Raw genomic sequence first — 19,970 nt, forward strand, 5'->3', positions numbered from 1 at the left:
TCTGTGGACACCTTTACAAATACAAGTGATCTGTGAAGCACTCTGTATCATGATGAATGACTGAGAGTTACAGGTTACTTAGCCATTCTGTCTTCCTTGCCTGTTAAGAGTATTTTGGAATATTTGGAATAAGAAAGCTTCAAAATGATGTATTATATGTGAAGAGAATAGAAAAAGAGGTTTCTTCGCAGTGACTGGGAAGTCCCTGGTGTTGCATTGTTCATGTCTGCATTCATATGAGACACAAACGTTTTCACTTTTGTGATATCTTGTTCAAGGAGCACTTATATTCAGCACATCAGTATATTGGGGAGAGCAGTCACAGCACTATCTCAGTTCCTTCCCAGTTAGAGAGACAAACCAATTCCTCGAAGGACTTTGAGGGAAATGGAAAAGACAAATTTAAAATCTGTATTAGACAAGTATATTGGTATCTATGTTAGACTTTGCATTGAAGAGCTCTGCTGATTGAATAATATTTATCAGTCAAAGAGTCTGTGTATATATTCACATTATATGCAAGACTAAGCAGCTCCTACTCCTCCTGCAAATTTACTTGGAAGGAGGCCTCAAAGTAATTCATACAAACCATAGTATGACTTACTGATCAACCTGAGCATGTTAAGGCCTCCAAACTGGTGTTGTGTCTGATGAAGATGCAGATGAAGTTGCAGGTAGCCACCCCACAGATGTCTGGGATAGAGACATACCATCCAAGTCACTTGGACCCTGCTAGAGGATGCCCTGATGACAGCTACGAGTTTCCTAGCAAGTCTTGACCCAGCTGTTAACGCATTTAGATGACAGTTGTATGGAAATGTCAGAGCACCAGGCATTTCAGTAAGAGAGATAAGTAAGCCCAGAGGATTTCTGAAGAGCTGTGTACCTGCCCATGTAAAGGGATATGCGTGGGGTCACTGAAGCTGCAAAATCCAGAAGTCACCTAAGAGGCAAGAGCTGTGTGAAAGAAAAAGGAGGTGAGTTTCTTGCTTTAAGGTGAAACACGAACATCATCTTGGGAAGAAACACTGAGTCCTGATACCAGAAATGCCTCAGCCACACGAGGGTGATTAGGCTCAGCAAGCTTTTACGTTGACCAAAATTTTTGGTAGTAGAGGAATGAGGACTATGTATTCTTCATCTCATTTCAGAGTATTTCTGAAAGAAATGGTCTAGAAACCAACTCACTCTGAAGTGAAATCATTGGTGCATCTTCTTCCTGTTGTGAAGAGCAAATGGTTCTCTCATGGACTGAAAATGCTCTTGAAAAATTTTTCTGCGATAAGTATTTTCCATTCAGGATTGATACATGCAGCTGCGCTTAATTTATCTGTTACTTGCAGGAGGACTACCCCTAAGTGATCTGTAATCACTGAATTGTTGAACAGGAGATCCTTGGCAGCACCTGCCTGTCTAGACCACAGCTCGAGAGTCAGGCCTACATTTTTCATTGGAATTTCAGAAAACTGTGTAACAACAGATCATACTACACTGCATGGAAAGCAGCTTGCAACAGGCGTTGGAAGGCATTTGGATCTTGACAGGGAAAGAAAAAAAGGGAGAATATCCTCTTGGTCATTTGTTACTGATGTGTGAATGTTTTGTGGTCCTGGTAGTTTCTAACATTATAGTGTGTTTGCAAACTTAATGATATTTTTATGGCATTGTGTGTCTGTGTATATATGTGTCATCAAAAAGATAAAAATAATGTGAGACATTCTTTACACACAAGTTTCATTGCTTTGTCTTATTCATATGTTGTCCATCTGTACTATATTGGAAGTTTTTGATGTAAGGGTTTGGCATTTTTTTCAAGTGTTTGTATAGTGAACACCTTCTGTGAGGTTTTGCTCTTTAAGTATATGCTCTCACATCCTGAGAAAATGGGTTTAGAAAATTGACCAGTACAGAAGCTGAGAATATATCATGAACCTTTTTGACATAAATTATTATACAAAAAATTTATGGCACTTTCCCTAAGAACAATTTTATAGTCACTTCATTTCAGATGCTACCCTTTTTTAATAAGTAATATGAAACAAAGATAAAAAATAAATATAAATCATCTTAAAGACAGTTTTTCCCCATACTATTTTATTATAAGTTATCAGAACTGATATGAATCTGAGTTACTGAGGTGCACAAGTCGCTTTTTGCTGTTCTGCTCAAAAATACCTGCATTCATTAAGTGCATATATGAGCAGATATTTTATAGCAAGTTAGCAAGTGTCTTCTCTACTCAGACACACTCAATAGCCACATCTTGCAAGAATCTGCAACTCTGCATTGTTCCACCCTTTAGAGCAGAACTGCTGGAAGAAGGGATAAGACACACTAATGCAAACTAGCGTTCAGGAGAAAATGTAGAACAAGATCAAAGCATACTGTAACCTAAGTGGTCCTGAGTAGTTCAAATTTTTGTATGTTTTATTAGAAAATTTTCCAGTAGTCTAAAATTACTCTAAATTCCAGTAATTCGAAAGTGAAGAGTTTGCTTAGCAGTTGTCACCAGGTATGACAAGCATGCATCTAGAGAACAAGGGTTATAGTACCAAAAAAATTAAGTACAGTGTTGCATCAGTACTCGTGTAGAAATACATAGCATTTTTATGCCTGTATTTGTGTCTTGCAAAAAAATCCACCAACACACACTTAGTAATTCAGATCACTTGGTTTAATTAAGGAAAAAGGAAAGAGAACTACAGCACTGAAACTCATAATTGTCTTAGCAAGATTTATTGGTGTGTATGGTACTTGCTAAAATCCGTAGCTTTTGCAGCGGGAACCTTATATTGCTTATTTCTCTTTAAAGAATTACATTATATAAGAATGTGTAATCACTGTCAGTTTTTACTTTGTATTCCCAAATTTATTTCAACACCTTACAAGTTGTTCTCGGCCCACTTATACAACGTTAGATCATCACATGGATGAAGGAACTGTTTGCTTTGTAGAATACAATGCCACTAATTAAAGTTGAAAGTGAATGGACTGAATTAGAATCAGCTCATCTGTCAAAGACTGGCTACTGATTATTTACTGAGCGCTTCATTTAGCTCTATTAATTACAGTGGCACCGTTATGTAAAGGTTATGAGTTGTTACACTCTTGAACATCAAGAAAGAATACATGAAAAAAAATTGTATGTGCTCAGCAGTGGAGTCTGAAAGTGGTAAATGTTAAATGGACTGGTCATGTGAATAATCTATTAAAATGTTTTGTTCTTATCAGCGTTCTAATTGCAAGTAAATGGGACAGCAGCTTACACATCTTGATAGGCTCCTCATGCAAGCTGTGATGGTTGTGGCTATGACTCCATAGCAATGAAGGAAAGCCTGCCTTTCTGTTACTGCTTTAAAAACAGCTTTTACATATTTGAGTGTTCTGCCCAAATTATGTTGGTTTTCAAGTATTGTGGGGAGAAGACTTTTGTGTACGGTCTCCTGTATCAATTACCTATCCTTTCCTTATTCCTTTATCCCTCACATAACAAACCTTTCACCACCATTCTCCAGATACTATTCTAAAATCCCAGATATGTTACAGACAGAAATTGGTCTCCTGTGTTCCTACAGCAGAGCTGTAACATGCATCTCATTCACGTTCTGTAATCTTCATCAGTGCTAATCAAAAAGTTTCTTAGTTGGAACATGCCAATAAAGAGAACCTTCAGTCATATATTTAGTTCTGGTGAAACTAATTTGAAGCTGTGAGTATGTATCTTTTTTTCCCCAATAAATACATAATTTGAGTTAAAAAAAATACTTACATTCTCATTGGCAGTGTTTTAAACAATTAGCTGAATAATAATATTTTTTACCTTTTCAAAAGGAAAAAGCATGCGTTCTGTGGGTTTATGCAGGGGGTATTGTTTTTCTGCTGTTTAAATTAGAACATGGCTTGGGGGGGACGCTCTGTAAAAGTGGTAATGCCAGTGGTAAAGTCCAAATGTTCATTTCCTTTGACAGATCTGTGAGCTGTGTTTGTTTTGTAATAAAACCCTTTGAGTACAGGAGGCAAGGCTTGCATGGGAAAAATCTATGTATGCATATATATATTTAAAAGGGGGGGGGGGGGGGAATCTAGTTTACTGAGTTGAAAAATACTGTCCTATTCATATTCCAAAAAAGGGCTTGAAAAGATGATGGAATATGGGTGTACTTTTTTGTTCAAGAAGGAACTTTAATTTTCTGCTCAGTCCTGAGCTATAAGTTTCTGTCATAATCAGGCATGTTATTAACTCAGATCTGTTTATAATCAAAGCTGAGAGCAGAGTCACTGCCACTCTACTCAGAAACTGCAACTATTAAGAAATTAGTTTTGATTAGTTTGTTTTGTAATAGTGTTGTGTTTTGACGCCGTGGTGCATGATGTCAGGAAGAGCATCTTTTTAAAGTTATCCTGAAAAAGTACAGCTATGAAACAGACTCAGGCCGGGAAATGGAAAACAGATGGAGTAGTTGTACGTCATCTAGGGAATGATATTTCTCGAGAGGATAGAAATGATCTAATCGCCTTTGATTTTATGAAACACTATAAAAAGGAATCTGCTTATATATTAGATTTTACATAAATGGTCATTTTAAAAAGTGGAAAGTTTGATGTCTGTAACTTAAATTGACACAGTGCAATGAACAAGCACCCTTTCAAGAGCCATCTGCCAACTATCTGGACACAACAGTTACCATTTCTGCATTTTCTTTTTTGTGTGTTTTACTTCTCAGTTGTTCCCTTTCAGTCTTATTGTCCAGAAGGATGATTGTACTGTTAACATTTGTGGAGACTGAGTGGGTGTGAAAACCCCTTTACTTTCTACCTACTGCCACTGCTTTTCTTCTGTCCTATTGATTTTCAGGTGGCTAGACACCTGTGTGTTGCCTTGCTGCGGAGTTGCACAATGCCTGTCTAGCTTGAAGTAGAACATACAAGCAGGTTATTTCAAATTTCAAATAGAAATTAATGTTTCTAACCTCACTTTATTTACCAGTCTATGTAACTCTTGAGTTGGGCCAGTGGGTTTTTTTTCTTTTTTAAATTTGAAGGCTTTTTAGGTTTGTGAAGCCTGTGTATACATAAACAAAGTTTTTTAAGTAAAAAACATATCTGTTGCAATGCCTCACTCAGTTCTCTTATATTCGATATGTTGAGAATAGGGGCACACTTGATTATTACATAACACCAAGAAGAAGAACACCTTCAATGCAACAAAAAGTGATTAGTGACTCAATAGGTGAAATTTTCTATTTGCAAATCTAATATTACAGGTATTAGTGACTGTGATGCTGGATCTGCCATCATTTGGATGGGAACCTGATCTGTTGCTTGATATTCATCATCTTGTTAAGGTGATGTATAAGAAGACCAGAGTTAAATCTCCAGTCTTGTCAAGCAATCATTCAGTGAGCTTTGTTTATTTAAATGTCCATGCTCGTCTCTGAAGCAAGAATACTACCTTATTTTACCACGGTGTTATGAGGTACTGTATTGATAGCGATGCAGTCATGTTTATACCTAGGTAGGCAGCACTTTGTGCAAAAAAGTAAAAAATATTTTACCAATTTAGAGTATACCTGGTCTATCTAAAATATTTCCTGTAATTTCAGTTGGAGAACTTGCCCTATATGTTTTCTTTGAAAATACCTTTGCTGTTAGTACACTGTGAGGCTTTCTCTCAGGACTGTTACACTAAGCTTCCTTGCGGTTTTACTTCTTTTTATGTTTGTTCTGAACACAGTATACATTTACAAAAATTGCATTACTCTTTGATCTAAAATTAACTTTAGTTAACAATTTCCAGTGTAAAACCAATTACAAAATGCTTTTGTTAGGCAAGGAATATGTTCTGCTTTTCTGTTTTGCCTATATTTTATCACAGTTGTCCTTACAATCTGTGTATATGCTCTTAACACATCCTTTCAGTTCCCCATAATGTCACCAAGGCTTTAACAGAGAACAATTGTATAGTTGGAGGACACGTAATAGGGTACTAAAAGAAATATTTACATCTGGCATGATCAAAGCTTTTGGAGTATATGAATGTGTATGTGGGAGGTCTAATTTTTATGTGGGTGGATTCACAAAGACTAAAACACTGCAGTACTTAACCCCTCTCCCTTTATGAAAATTCAATTCCTCAAAATGAAAAAAGCATGTAGTACCTGATTCTTATCTTTTGTTTTTCATTTCAAGGAGTAGTATTAATTCTTCTGCTTGTAACTGCTTGTTTAAGGCATAGAGAATTTTTTGTATTTCAGCCCCTGTAGTGGCTTATTTAGCAAGATGCTTATCTTGCTTGTGATGCTTTTGCATGTTGGAACATATACATGTTTTAGAATCTTAAAAACTGATAATTTTAACACAGTTTTGATAGTCTGTAGAACTGTTGTGGTAGGAGCACTACTGTATTTTCAGTGTTTGGTAATAGCTGTGCCTTCAGGTTCTATTTCTGCTGGTTTAGTTCCTGTGGCAGTAATCAGCTGTGAGCAGCTTCTAGAAATCTGTCATTTCAAACTTTTTATTCAGTTACTTTAAATAGTTAGTTACATTATGAAAGGCTATAAATACTCAGGCCTTTGAATCATCTCTGTTACTGTTTTGTTTACACGACTCTGGTGGGGAAGTTTTGGATTATAGCTGACCTGAGCTAACAGCTTGCTGAACGGGGAGGTCTCGCTCTCCCTTGGGCCCCTTTCCTTGTCCCCACTGCCCTGTGATCTTCCCTTCCGCAGCTCCCAGGTGTACCAATTCTGACTGCAGGATAACCAGTCCAGCCTGCCAGCCGAGCAGAACAACCCACACACCGCGTTGCCTGCCAAATTTGTATTCTGCTATTCTGAGCGTTAATTTACCAGGTGATCGGCAGAGTACCTGAGCTGGCTGGAGGTCAGCATCAGGAGCCCATGGCCCAAGGGGGCTGGAGGGAGAGGAGAGAGCCACCTGCCCTTTTTGCCCCTGGTGAACTTCCAGCTTGCTCAGACCACTTTGTGAAGTCATAGCGTGAGTCATGAACACAGCATTATGTGTAATGTGTGGCTTCTTGAAAATCAGCCCTGGTCTGCAGGCAAAAGATGATGTAAGGAGAAGTTCTTGTAAACAGTTAATATGTCTGAAGACACATATGTATATTTTTAGAAGGCGTACACCTTTTGTGGGTATCTTAAAAGACTCTCTACATGCTTACAGCATCCCTTGCTGTTATTTTTGGAGCTGAGGGTCATCAAAGCAATAGAACATTTTTCCTTCTGCAAGCATTTTTTATCTATTAAATCATGGGTATGTACATAACTTTGCTTGCTGTTGTTTACCTGTACTGCTTCAGCACTCCAAGCTGAGGTAGCTGATACACCTTTTTTGGATACTTGCTCCATCTCTTTGTTGTTCTCATGGCAATGGCAGTCCATAAATCTGATCTTGACCTATTCTAGCATCAAATTTGTGGGAACTGGTATCCAAGTCAGTTAAAAGCAGTGTGCTCCGTAAGTAATGGCAGCTGAGGAAGCAATTCAGAAACCACGGAGCCATTCCTGATGTTCTGCAGTAGAGGCATGGGGTGGGATGGGCAGGGCAGGGCAGGTGGAAGTGAAAATTCTTCATCTGCCGGAGTTTGATCTGTTGTTGAATCTGTGTCAACACCTCAAGTACCAGGAGGCTGCTGTGCTAGCTTCTCTGGCACAAAGCCCAAGGTAGGCAGGCTCTTACCCCAATTTTTGAAGCCTAAGTTTCAGCATTATCAAAGTGATGTTGCGTTGTTTTTCTTTGGTCTCAGCATCAGAACTGATGCATGAGTTTGGCTGATCAGTTAAATGGTGTCGCATTTCACAGAAGGGTCGTCGGCATCTTTTGGGTCAGTACTGTGTTCGGGGTCTTCATGTTTTTCCTGTGTGTTAGACCTCCTTTATGTATTTTTCCTGATTTTTTTTCTCTTCTCTTCTTTGGAAAAGAAAAAAAAAAAAACCCAAATAACTTAGTTTCCTTTGTTGCAACACAAGGATTCCCTACAAGATTGCCATGCTATGTGACCACCAAACTGCCTCTTCTGCTGTGTCACGCTGTTGAAAAACTGCTAGCAAGCAAGTTCAGTCTAAGCAGTACCTCAGCAGTACTTGTTTTGCTACCTCTTGGTAGCTTTCAGCATGTTCACCTAACAACAGAATTAGAGGCCCGAATATGTATGTTTTGGTGCATTTCCCCATAGTCTGGTGTTCTCATTCACAAAGAAAGCATCACCATATTGATACTTAAGGAGTCTAAATCTTAAAATGGAAAAAAGGCCCCAGAAAATGGCAGGTATTTTAAATATCTGTGGTTGTATTTATAATCAGTCCTCCAAAGCAACAGCTGACTTCAGGAAGACAGCAGTGGGAGATAATGTTTGGTTTTTTAGCTCCCAGAGTCGCTTAATTTGCTAAATATTCAAATACAAATAACGTGACACAAGCAAGAGATGTTACATAAATATTGACAATCGTAGGCATTCCGTAATCATCCGTAAAACTCCAAAGGATGATCAGAATTCAAAAGAGCTGGGTTTAAAATGTTGCGGTTTGTGTTTGTAACTGGAATGTTTGTTTCAGGCTCAGAACCCCATGCTCCGTTTTCATTTCTATTCTTTGAGCTCTGAGGTTTGCCAGTATTTCTGAGGTCTCCATGGCACTTGAATGAAACTGTGTTTTCTACCTGAGCCTAAGCAAATCAAAACAGAGAGGACAACCATTATAGCCATTCTTCAGAGTATCAGACTGGTACCAAGTTGGGCACAGCAAAAGAGAAAGGAAGTTTAAAAAAAAAAAAAAAAAAAAAGTCCTAGAAAGAAATGTCAGCAAAAACAATACCTAAAAAACCCAATACCTAAAATAAATGGTGTGGGAATGTTGCACTGCACCCCTGCAAGCTCTCCCTCATGGACAAAGCTGAGGAGTGTCCTGATACAGTGATAAGTCCTGACATGAAGAAAACAGATTTGAGCATTTGATTTTACTGTCTAGCAGAGACAAACTGCGCATATGTAACATTATTAGTGTCACCAAGAGATTGACTGCCTGTCTTCCTGTTGCTTGTTCAAGGAGATTTCCATTTACCCTCATCTAACTCCAAGATAAAGAAGGGACCATCTGTTCTTTCTCCTTCACTCCCTTCCTTATTACGGTCCTTTGTTCTCATGGTCTGAAATACTAATTCATCCTCCCCAATGTCCTCGGTACATTGCCTGGTCTGTCAAATACCATGTACCCATCTTCCCATCAGTCTGTTTTGCCCTTAGTTGTTTCCTGCACTTCCTTACTTGTTGGCATGTCTATTTGCCTAGTCCTGGTGGTTTACTGTACATTTCTAGAAAACCTGCAGCTGGCATGAGGCCTCAGGAGGTGGTGCAGATGAGAGGTCCATGTTGCAGCTCTGAACATGGCTTGTGAAGGACAGGTCTCAGCTGCACTGCTATGCCTCTTTCATGTCAATAATCATTTTCCTTTGTGAGAAACCCTTAAATACACTCAGACACAAAAAGTAAGGTCTGCCTTCCACGTCTATATGGATTTTTACCAAATAATTCTGACTCTGCTGTGTTGTCTGCTTGCAAAAGACAGCTTTCAAGAATGATATATCCTTATGATATCACTACTTAGAAGACAGACCGTTCAGTGAACAGTTGTTCATTTGCTGCTGACAATGGACAAGGATGAATTTTGCCAAAATCCACTTTACAGTAACAGGGATTTTACAGGCGCTTGTTCATTAGCTCTCCTCCTCCAGTCCTCTTCGTGCATTCCCATTAAAGAAAGAAAAATTGCATTAATGTTACTACTAGCGGTGAAACTCGTACCTGTGAACACAGTTGTTGGAGTTCTCATGGCATTTTTATGTACTCCATTATTGAGGGCAGCTCTAGGAACCACACAGTTAAAACAGCATCTGCCCAAATGACAGCAGTGGGGAAGTTTAGGGAAGAAATATGGTGTGGATGATGGCTTTGTGTACGGTTCTGGCATGATAGCAAAACCTCTATAAATATAGCTTTGTGATGGTATTGTAAACAGTGTCTGCCTTTCCCCTCTTTAACAACTTCTCTAAGCCTGTCTTGCATGCTTGACCTCTTATGTGTGTGTGTATATATATAATAAGAGATTGCACACCAAATAATGATTCGTTTTACATCCCAGCCCTTTAAAAACATTAATGTGCTGTAGGTTTTGAGTTCAGTGAAAACATCAAATCAGATCTAAGGCATAGCTGCAGTTTTGCAAAAATAGTCACCGTGTAATATTGTCAGGACTGTCTCTGGAGTTGTTTCTAACAGACATCTTTGTATATTTAAACCCAAATTAATGAATGCCACTACATGGGCAGGAGAAAAGTGTTCAGCACCAGCATTTTCAGTTGCTTCATGTACTATTCTGGAATTGAGAAAAGGCCCCAAGTGGCACGGAAGTAAACATTCATGTAACTTACTTGTAGTATAATTCATCACTCTAAATGTGTTTGTGCAAACTCAGCATCTGTTTTCAAGAAATCATTTTTGTGCTGATTTTATTTGAAAATGTTTGTGGTCTTGCTATATGTTGTTAAGCATGTTTTCTCTCAACAGAATTTGCACTTAGGGTAGTGAATGCTCCGATGGCCTTGGATTTAGCGTTTGGCATACTGTGTGAGCTGCTCCAGCAGTGGGGGGAGATCCGTGCCGGTGTACCGATCCTGCTGGAGTGGCTGCTGGGAGACAGCGATCTGAAAAGAGACTCGGAGACTTCAGCCCTGGTAATTTTAACAACCAGTTGCCATCTCATGTGGGGATCGCTACATTTCTGCAGTCTTATGGTAGGAATTGAATGAAATATCTCATCTGATGAAGCCTGATGATCACTACTCCAGTATTAATTGATCTACAATTTAAAAAAAAAAATTCATATGGACAGTATTCAGAATAAAAATAGTTTGATGTCTGTTTCCTGGCAATATCAGCATAAAATTAAGACACCAACAAGCAAACACTGAAATAAATCAAGAGTTACTTAACAAGACATTGTCAACTGAAACATTTTGAGGCTGTAACTAATTGCGTTCAGTATCATTGCAGATGATGGCTTGCCTTGAATTTAAACTGCTGCTGTGGGTGCCAAGCACATCTGGCATTCAAGAACAGTGCTCTCCCAACTGCTGGCTTTTCCAGACATGTTATTTAAATATTTGGTAACTTTGTGCCATCTTCTATACGGCTGGTTCTGCATAGCACACAAACCAGCCTCATTCACATCAGTCATTGTCTCCGGAACGATTATTTACGTAAAGAAAAACGTTGCCATGCTGGTTCTGTAAAACCTAGTGCTGTATAATACACTGTGCTCTCTTTGTCTTGAAAAGCCTGTGAAAATCAAAATAATGCTGGAAGGTAAACTGGAAGGAGCAGGAGTAGCTACATCTTTGAGGAGTTTGTTGACAATTAATATGACCTATGAAATATTTTATATATGTTCTTTTAAGTCTGTGGTTTAGGTATGACTTTCTGATGTTTCACTGACTGATAAAATTTTCCTTTTTCATTTAATCCACTCAAAAAGCTCCATGATATAGCAAATTACCATACTGGTTACGGAGAGGTCTCTCTGAAATATTAGACACTTTCACAGGGGAAGACAAGCACATGTTAAGGATTAGGACTACTATTTACTTCCATTGTTTCCCAAGAGTTATACCATAACTGCCTAATTTTTTGAAGGTAAAATTTTTTTCTTTGGCAAAGTAGGAATCTTTTTACTGCGTTTTCTCAAACCTTTAAAAAATTATGCATATGAATTTTTACCTTTTTTATCTTTTATAATTTTTCATTATTATCAAGACCACAAGTCATTTTCTTATCACTGTTGTTTGGGTTTGTTTTTTTTTAAGGAAGAAGATGATTACCTGTTTGATAAAGGGGAAGTGAATTTTTGGGCAGAGAAGTTGACTCTTGTCAGACAACTTAGTAAGCACCTTTTACAGCTTATATCAATGACTCATCTAACTTTACCAGATCATGGAGAACTTAGTCAACTATCAAGAACAGCACTGGACCAAGCCCAGCTTGTTGGACACCTTCTTAGAGTGCTACCTCCGACTCCAGAATTTTCCAAAACTGCAGAATTCACAAGATTGACTATTCAAAATGAGAGAATATCGGTATGCCTTAAAATACTAAATCTGCTTAAGTCTGATGATACTTGCAAAAATGAAAATCCAGAAAATTACTAGAAGTTCATCCTCAGGGAGCTGCACAAATGTTATTGTATGGGCAGGGAGACTGAAGTCTAACAATTTTCAAAGAATAAAGGATTGCTGTAATGACTCTGGTAAACCTGCAACAAACAATTCTGTATTCAGGCTAAACCCACATTTTTTATACGAGTCTGCTGATTTTTGTTTGTTGTTGTTAGATGTGCTGTGGGAGACTGTTCCTTTTAAATGCATTTGCTAATTTCATTCAGCTGAGCATGGTTTACTATAGCTACTGTAGGAAGTAAAGCAGCTAAATCTAATATTTTCCATTTCTCCAGGTGCAGGCCACCTGTAGTTGTGTTACGTTTTATCTCACATTTTTACCTATTGTATTTTAATACCAAGAAAAAGTTGGTTATTTTTTTTTTGTCTCCTTTCAAGACGTAGAATGGTAATTATTAAAGTAATATGGGTTTTCTTTTTTATTTTAAGTGTTTCTAAAAGAAAAGAAACAAACCTTGGCTTCTTTGTCCATGACAATTTTTAGACTGCATTTTAAATACTACTGCATTTTCTTCTGGAGGAAGGCAAGGATTCTCATTTTGGTTGTAACGTTGTTTTGCACATGGAAACAGCATTAGAATTCTGCATGCCTCTCTGTTCGTGTACATCAAATAACTACTTTTATAAAATTCTTCTAAAATGAAGACCGCTGTGTTCAAAACAAAGCAGCTGTTCCATTACGAACAATACAGTTTCATCTTTACTTCAGAACACCTCGCTCTGCAAGCAGTTGCAGAAAGTAAGGTCCTACTCAGTAGAGTGAGGCCCCCGGGAGTGTACCAGAAGTGATCTTGTCCTGCAGCACTCACTTTCCAGAGATGATGTCACCGGCGCTCAGGTGAGGCAGCTGCAGGGACTGTACCAAGTGCTCAATGGCGTCACTGCCTGCGACACAAAAATGTTTGCTGTGCTTTGCGGATGTATTTTTCTGGGAACTGAAATTGGGTTTCAATATGAAAATGAGACCTCGAAAATAAATATTTGTTTTAAAAGGATATGTTACGTTCCTCTAGCCAAGGGCTGCGACCTTACATTTGGCTGTAGCGTAGCTGGGCACAGCCAAAACAAATCTGCGCGTCGGTATACGTCATTATTTCCATCTCCTTGGAAGAGTAACACGTCCAATAAACGATTGTTTGTTTTCAGTCTCTTCGCGTAATTGTATATTAGCACAGTTTAGTCGTAAGTCTCGATGATGATGATGATGATGATACAGGTAATAAGCAGTTCTCCCACGGCCAGTGCGGCAGCAGGGAGCGCTGCGACTTGCGCCCACCAGGTGGCGCTGCAGTACCGCCCTACACACCCGCGCGCTCAGCCCAGGCTCGGGCCCCCCAAGTGCCGGGGTCTGGCTTAGCTGTGCCGGGTCTGGCTTAGCTGTGCCGGGTCTGGCTTAGCTGTGCCGGGTCTGGCTTAGCTGTGCCGGGTCTGGCTTGGCCTCGCCGGGGTCTGGCTTGGCCTCGCCGGGGTCTGGCTTAGCTGTGCCGGGGTCTGGCTTGGCCTCGCCGGGGCAAGGTGTGGGCCCACACCACTTGCCCTAGCTGGGTGCTGCAGTGCCCGATAGCCGATTGCTTCCCGCTTCTCGAGTTGAAGTACACTTTGCTGTAAATCAAGATGAGCTTCCAAATGAGGTTTAGTGGACATCTGAAAACTGCAGAGGACAAAGTCGCTACTAAAGAAATGATAATTTAGGAACAAAAGTTTAACCACGTTCTGTAAATTTCCAGGATTCAGGGTTACTTATGTAAGTAATTTACAATGAAACTTGAGGCTTCCATGGGCAAAAGGGAAATGTTGGAATCGGAGATGAAAAGATGTTTCACAGAATGCACTCTACCCAACTCAAGAAGCCACACTCCGAGTTAGGCTAAAAATTAGTTTGCATCTGTTTTGAGCTCCTGGGGAAAGAACAGCCCACATTATATCTGGAAGCCACTCTTAAAAATAGTCAAGACCTGCACAATTAATTAACAGCTCCTGGTTTTGCCACACCTTTCCACCATTTTTGAACTAGTGTAGCAACAGCTTTTATAGTAGAGAACAGAGCTTTGTATAGGATCAAAAGTACAGTATGGTTGTCTGACCTTGCTCACGTCAGTGGTTAGCATAAGACTTTCTAGTAACATTGGCTTTTTGTTTTATTGGGTAGAATTTGACATGCACATGCATATATATATATTTGGTATCAACAAGTGGATAAACGCAGACAGGTAACAAACAGCACAGCAGTAGATCCGCAGCAGCCATAAAACTTTATGAAGCCTTGGGGACTTGGTTAATCGGTAAGCCAAATAGCTTGAAAACTCGGTCTTCCTTATCATGGTTTTAAAATGCAACTGAAACCCGTGTCATCCCGCCTCACTTTATAGAGCGCAGATAAAAATTGTATCGGCACACATACGTTTCACCACACAGTGCCGGTGACTCGAGTTACTGTATAACTACTCAATCAAGAACCTTTAAACCCTAAGCGGCAATTGCAGAAGACGGTTACCAAATCTTACACCGGAGTACTTATCTGCCAGGTGTTTGATCAAAGTCAATTTATCAAAGTATTCCTCCAACTGGCGGTGACACATTGCTCCTTGCACGATCATCACCGTAAACCCTGTGCGCGGTTCACTAGCGGGCAGGATCCGCTCCGAAGGTGATGCTTTCATGACAGAGACGGTGGGGAGGAGGAAGAGTTTGGTCTGGGCGAGTCCGAGGGGGGCCGGGGAGGAGGTGGCGGGAGAAGGCGCCCGTCCCGCCGGGCAGCCGCCTTCCTCCCGCTTTCAGGTGGCTCCCGGTCGAGGCGCAGCCCCTCCTCGCCGGGTCGGGAGCCGTAACCCTTCCGCGGGGCTGGAGCGGGGAAAGGTAGGAGGCGTTTGAATTCTGTTTCGGAAACTCCTGGGGAAGCAGAACGGGCTCCCGGCGGGCGCGGGCACTAGGGGGTGGCAGATCCCCGCGCAGCCGCCTCCCGCCCGGCCGTGCGGCCTCGCAGCCGGGGCGGGCTGGAACCGGGGCGCTGCGCCGCTTCCAGAAGCGCCCGCCGAGCGGGGGACTGGCCTGAGGGCACGAAGCGAGGGTCGGGCCTTTTCTCCCCTCCTCTTTCCCGGGCGTTGCTTCGACCTCTGTCGCTAAGCCCAGGCCTAACGCCGCAGGCCAGGCGTGTTCCTCCCCGGGCGAGGACTTACCGGCGGTGCCCGGCGGCGTGCAGCAGCCGGGGCCGGGGCCGGGCCCGGGCTCGGGCCGGCGGGGGTGCGCCCGGCGGGTCCCGCCTGCTGCCCCCCCCGCAGCCTCGGGGGGGGAGGAGGAGGAGGAGGGGAGGAACCAAATGGGAGCGAGAGCCGCATGGCGGCAGGGGGGGACGGCGAGTGTGAAAACGCAACGCGAAGTACTCTATTACCCGCCCCCCCCCCCCCCCCCTTCCAAGTTGCTTTCCTTTGCAAATGTGTTTTCAAAGTGCAGGGTTCCTGCTGACGTGGTCAGATTTGCACCCTTGGATTTCCAGGGCCTGACATCCCGCCTCGGAAGCGAAAGAGGATCAAACGCCTCTGCTGGCTTCAGCAGCAATAAAACTTTACACGTCCCTCCATTTTCCCCTTCCCATTTGTCCCGGGGGCTGAGCAAACGCGGGAGGGGACCGGGGGGGGGGGTGGGGGGGTGCGGGGCCGCTGCCTCCGCCGCCTTTCCCACGTCGTGTTTGCGCAGCCTTATCGCAGCGGGGGGTGGGGCGGGCGTGTTTTTGCACGGCAGCCCGCTCCCGGCCCGGGGAAGGAGCCCCGCCGGCGGGGACCTGCCGCTGCCGTCGCCCTCGTCCCGGCGGCGGCTGGGAGGGGAGGGGAGGGGGGGGGGGGGGCAGCCCGGCGGGAAGGCTCCCGGGGCGGCGGGCGGGGGCCTCGGCGAGAGGCTGACGAAGCCCGGCGGCTCGCAAGACCTTGGCGGCTGCCGGGGCGCGGCGGGGGCGAGCTACGGAGGGGTGCGGGGCGGGAGGGCGATGCACGGAGGCGGGAGGGGGTCGCATTATCAGCCCGGCCGGTGCGGTGTTAACGCCGCCTCGCCTCCGCGCCTGCCCGCCAACGTCCCCCGAAATCCAAGCAGAAAAAAAGAAAAAAAAAAAAAAACCAAACACCCCCCCCCCCCCCCCAAACCCCGAACTCCTCAAAAGAGGAGAGAAGCGGCGGGGCGCGCAGCGCCTGCCCAGCCGCCGTCCCGCCGGCCGCACCGGGGCAGCGCGGGCCCGACCTTCGTGTCAAACCAATTACGTGGCAAAAGTTTATTTTCGGTGGGGCGGGAGGAAGAGGTGACCCCGGCGCTGCCGCGCCTCTCCCACGGCACTGCGCACCCGCCTCCGCTCGGTGGCAGCCGCCACCCTCCCTCCCGCCCGCCCGCGGAGGCCGCCCGGCGGCTGCGCGGGCAAGTTCCCGGCCCGCTGAGGGGGGCTGGGGCCGCCGCAGCCGCGGGGGGCGGCCGGGCGCTCGGAGGCTGGTGCGAAGAAGGGCGCTTCGCAGGGGGCGAGCCCGCAAGGCGCCGTCCTGCTCCGCCTCGGCGGGTTCCGCGCCGGGAGCGGCCCCCGCCCCGCTCCGCTCCGGTCCGGTCCCGTCCCGCCCCGCCCGCGGGCGCACCCGGCTGGGGGGTACCGGAGGTTGACGGCGGCACGGCGGGACCGCCGCCCCCCGCCAGCCCGTCCCGCCGCTGCCGGCCCCTCTGCAAAACTTGGGACCGGTCGAGGCGGGCCGGGGCGGGCCCGTCGGGCGGAGCGGGGCGGGCGGAGCGGGGCACCGCCCCCGCGGGCCGCGTTGGCCGCGTTTATATGGGGGCGGCGCGGGGCGCCGCGGAGTTCCCGCAGTTCGCCCGCTGCTGTGCAGCCGCCGCCGTCGCCGCCTGGGCCCGGCACCCGCCGTCCCGCCCGCCCCGCCGGGAAGGAGACGGGACCATTTCGGATCTCAAGCAGACGGCCCCCTCCTATCTAGTCGTGGCTTTTCCAAACCCTCCGAGGAGAGCGGGATCTTTCGGTCCTTCCTGTATTTCCGACCATTACAGGATCTAGAAATGTCGACGACGCTTTTATCTGCCTTCTACGACATTGACTTCTTGTGCAAGGTAGGCAGGAGCGCGCTTCCCCAGGCGCGGCCCGGGCTGCCGGCGCCGCGCCGGTGCCGCCGCTGGCGGGACGGCGCTGCGGGCCGCTCGGGCCGGGGGACGGATCCCGGCGGGGGCGGCCGGGACGGGGCGTTGCGGCTGGCTCTGCGGGCGGGTCGCCGCCTGACAGCTTGGCCGGGTTAAAGCGGCGCGGGTCCCGCCGCACGGCGGCTGACGCGAGGCTGCGAGCCTCGGAGGGGCGCGCTGCCCCCTCGCCGCGGGGCCTCTCGGGGTGGGTTTGTTCCGAAGTTGCGGAGGCGCCGAGCCGCCCCTGCAGGCGCTCGCCCGCCAGCCTCGACGCTGCCGAGAGGAACTTCGCGAAGTTGCGCGCGCGGCCCGCCCCGTGAGGGGGTGGGGGGGGGGCTTCGCTCGCCCCGGCGCCTGCAGCCGACCCGCTTTCGGGGCCGGCCGGGCGGCGCGACTCCCGCCCCGACCCCCGCGGTGCGCCCGGCGGGGCCGCGGAGGGTGGGTGCTGGCCGCCCGCGGGAGCCGCGGCGGCGGGCTGGCGGTCACCCTGCAACACACACCCCCCCCCCCCCTCCTCTCTCTCTCTCTCTCTCGCTCCCGCTCCCTGCCTCCCCCGCCCCCTCCCTGCCTCCTTTCCCTTCCCTCCCCCCCGCCCCGGCAGACGGAGAAGTCCCTGACCAACCTCAGCAGCATGCTGGACAAGAAGGCCGTGGGGACCCCGGTGACGCCCCCCAGCTCCAGCTTCGCGCCGGGCTTCCTGCGGCGGCACTCGACCAGCAACCTGCCGGCGCTGGCCGGCGGCTCCAAGTTCCCCAGCCCCACCGGCTCCAGCTCTTCCTCCACCTCCTCCTCCTCCTCCTCCTCCTCCTCTTCCTCCTCCTCCTCCTCGTTCGGCGGCCTGAAGGAGACGGGCTCCGGCGGAGGCGGCAGCAGCAGCCCCACGGCCCTGCTCAACAAGGAGAACAAGTTCCGGGACCGCTCCTTCAGCGAGAACGGCGAGCGCAGCCAGCACCTCATGCAGCAGCTCCAGCAGCAGCAGCAGCAGCAAGCGGCGGCGGCCGGCAAGGGGGGCGGCTCCGGCGGCGGCGGCGGCGGCGGGGCCCCCATCAACTCGACGCGCTACAAGACGGAGCTGTGCCGCCCCTTCGAGGAGAGCGGCGCCTGCAAGTACGGCGAGAAGTGCCAGTTCGCCCACGGCTTCCACGAGCTGCGGAGCCTCACCCGCCACCCCAAGTACAAGACCGAGCTCTGCCGCACCTTCCACACCATCGGCTTCTGCCCCTACGGCCCGCGCTGCCACTTCATCCACAACGCCGACGAGCGCCGCCCGGCGCCCGGCGGGGGCACGGCCGCCGCCCCCCCCGCCGCCGCCGCCGCCGCCGCGGGGCCGCACCACCACCCGCACCACCCGCCCCCGCACCCCGCCGGCAGCACCGGCGATCTCCGCGCCTTCGCCCCCCGCGACCACCCGCTGGGCGGCGGCGGCGGCGGCGGCTTCGGGCACCCGCGCGGCGGCGAGCGGCCCAAGCTGCACCACAGCCTGAGCTTCTCCGGCTTCTCCGCCCACCACCACCACCACCACCACCACCACCACCCGCACCCCCACGGCGCCGCCCCGCCGCCGCCGCCCGGCGGCCGCCTGGACGCCGCCCTGCTGGAGAGCCCGGGCGGGTCGCGCACGCCGCCGCCGCCCGCCTCCGCCTCCTACTGCGAGGAGCTGCTCTCGCCGCCCTGCGCCAACAACGCCTTCGCCTTCTCGGGGCAGGAGCTGGGCAGCCTCATCGCCCCGCTCGCCCTCCACACCCAGAACTTCGCCGCCGCCGCCGCCGCGGCCGCCGCCGCCGCCGCCTACTACCGCTGCCAGCAGCAGCCGCCGCCGCCGCCCGGCGGGGGCTGCCCGCCGCCCCCCGCCTCGCCGCCCTTCAGCTTCCAGCCCCTCCGCCGCCTCTCCGAGTCGCCCGTCTTCGACGCGCCGCCCAGCCCCCCGGACTCCCTCTCCGACCGGGAGAGCTACCTGAGCGGCTCCCTCAGCTCCGGCTCCCTCAGCGGCTCCGAGTCGCCCAGCCTGGACTCGGGCCGCCGCCTGCCCATCTTCAGCCGCCTCTCCATCTCCGACGACTAGGGGGGCCGGGGGGGCGGGCTGCCGCCGCCCGGCCCCGCGGCTGCCGAGCAAGTAAGTTACCGAGCGAAGAAAGTGCATCCTCTTCTCCTCCTTCTTCTTTTTTTTTTTTTTTTTTTTTATACGTACATCTATCTATATATACACCGAGAGCTGAACAAAGCAAAAAAAAAAAAAAAACAAACCCATTTTGCAAAAGGGCAAATGACACGAACTGAACAAACCTATTTTTATAGAGAGACCTTGGAAGAAGGGGATTTTTGTTTCGGGGTTTTTTTGTTGTTGTTGTTGTTCTTTGGAGACAAGTTATGATATGCACCAGCAGCAGCCATTCCATCTGTGTTCCAAAACAAAAAAAAAAAAAAAAAAAGCGAGCATTAGAAAAGACACCACCAGAAAGCAACAAACAATCCGGGGAGTGCGAGTCCTGCCTGTCCAGCTCCTCCAAACCTTCAGACACACAGAAAAAAAAAGTTACAAACTAGTTTTGTCTTTCAATCCAGTTCAAATAAACACA

General features: G+C 47.5%; 2 protein-coding genes across 7 annotated transcripts in view; both read left to right on the forward strand.

Moving 5' to 3' along the window:
* Nucleotides 1-13,370, forward strand: part of THADA (THADA armadillo repeat containing) — a 170,627-nt gene extending 157,257 nt beyond the window's left edge. For all 6 annotated transcript variants that reach the window (XM_049833903.1, XM_049833902.1, XM_049833904.1 and 3 more), the window contains 2 exons: nt 10,580-10,746; nt 11,875-13,370. In XM_049833903.1, the coding sequence (XP_049689860.1) occupies nt 10,580-10,746; nt 11,875-12,216 (509 nt within the window). In that variant the 3' untranslated portion in view covers nt 12,217-13,370. The remainder of the gene's footprint in view (nt 1-10,579; nt 10,747-11,874) is intronic.
* A 3,535-nt stretch (nt 13,371-16,905) lies between these two features.
* ZFP36L2 (ZFP36 ring finger protein like 2) lies at nt 16,906-19,658 on the forward strand. The gene is made up of 2 exons (XM_049833915.1): nt 16,906-17,328; nt 17,996-19,658. The coding sequence occupies exons 1-2, from the start codon at nt 17,278-17,280 to the stop codon at nt 19,454-19,456; spliced, it is 1,512 nt and encodes a 503-aa protein (XP_049689872.1). The 5' UTR covers nt 16,906-17,277; the 3' UTR covers nt 19,457-19,658.
* The last annotated feature ends 312 nt before the right edge of the window (nt 19,659-19,970 follow it).

Source organism: Accipiter gentilis, chromosome 30, assembly GCF_929443795.1.
Source record: "Accipiter gentilis chromosome 30, bAccGen1.1, whole genome shotgun sequence".
Taxonomy (NCBI): domain Eukaryota; kingdom Metazoa; phylum Chordata; class Aves; order Accipitriformes; family Accipitridae; genus Astur; species Astur gentilis.

What these genes read in the sequence shown, in the direction of transcription:
- ZFP36L2 (XM_049833915.1), top strand. Translation starts at nt 17,278, where the DNA reads ATGTCGACGACGCTTTTATCTGCCTTCTACGACATTGACTTCTTGTGC. An exon ending in ACATTGACTTCTTGTGCAAG is followed by an intron (nt 17,329 to 17,995) that starts GTAGGCAGGAGC and finishes CCGCCCCGGCAG; the next exon opens with ACGGAGAAGTCCCTGACCAA.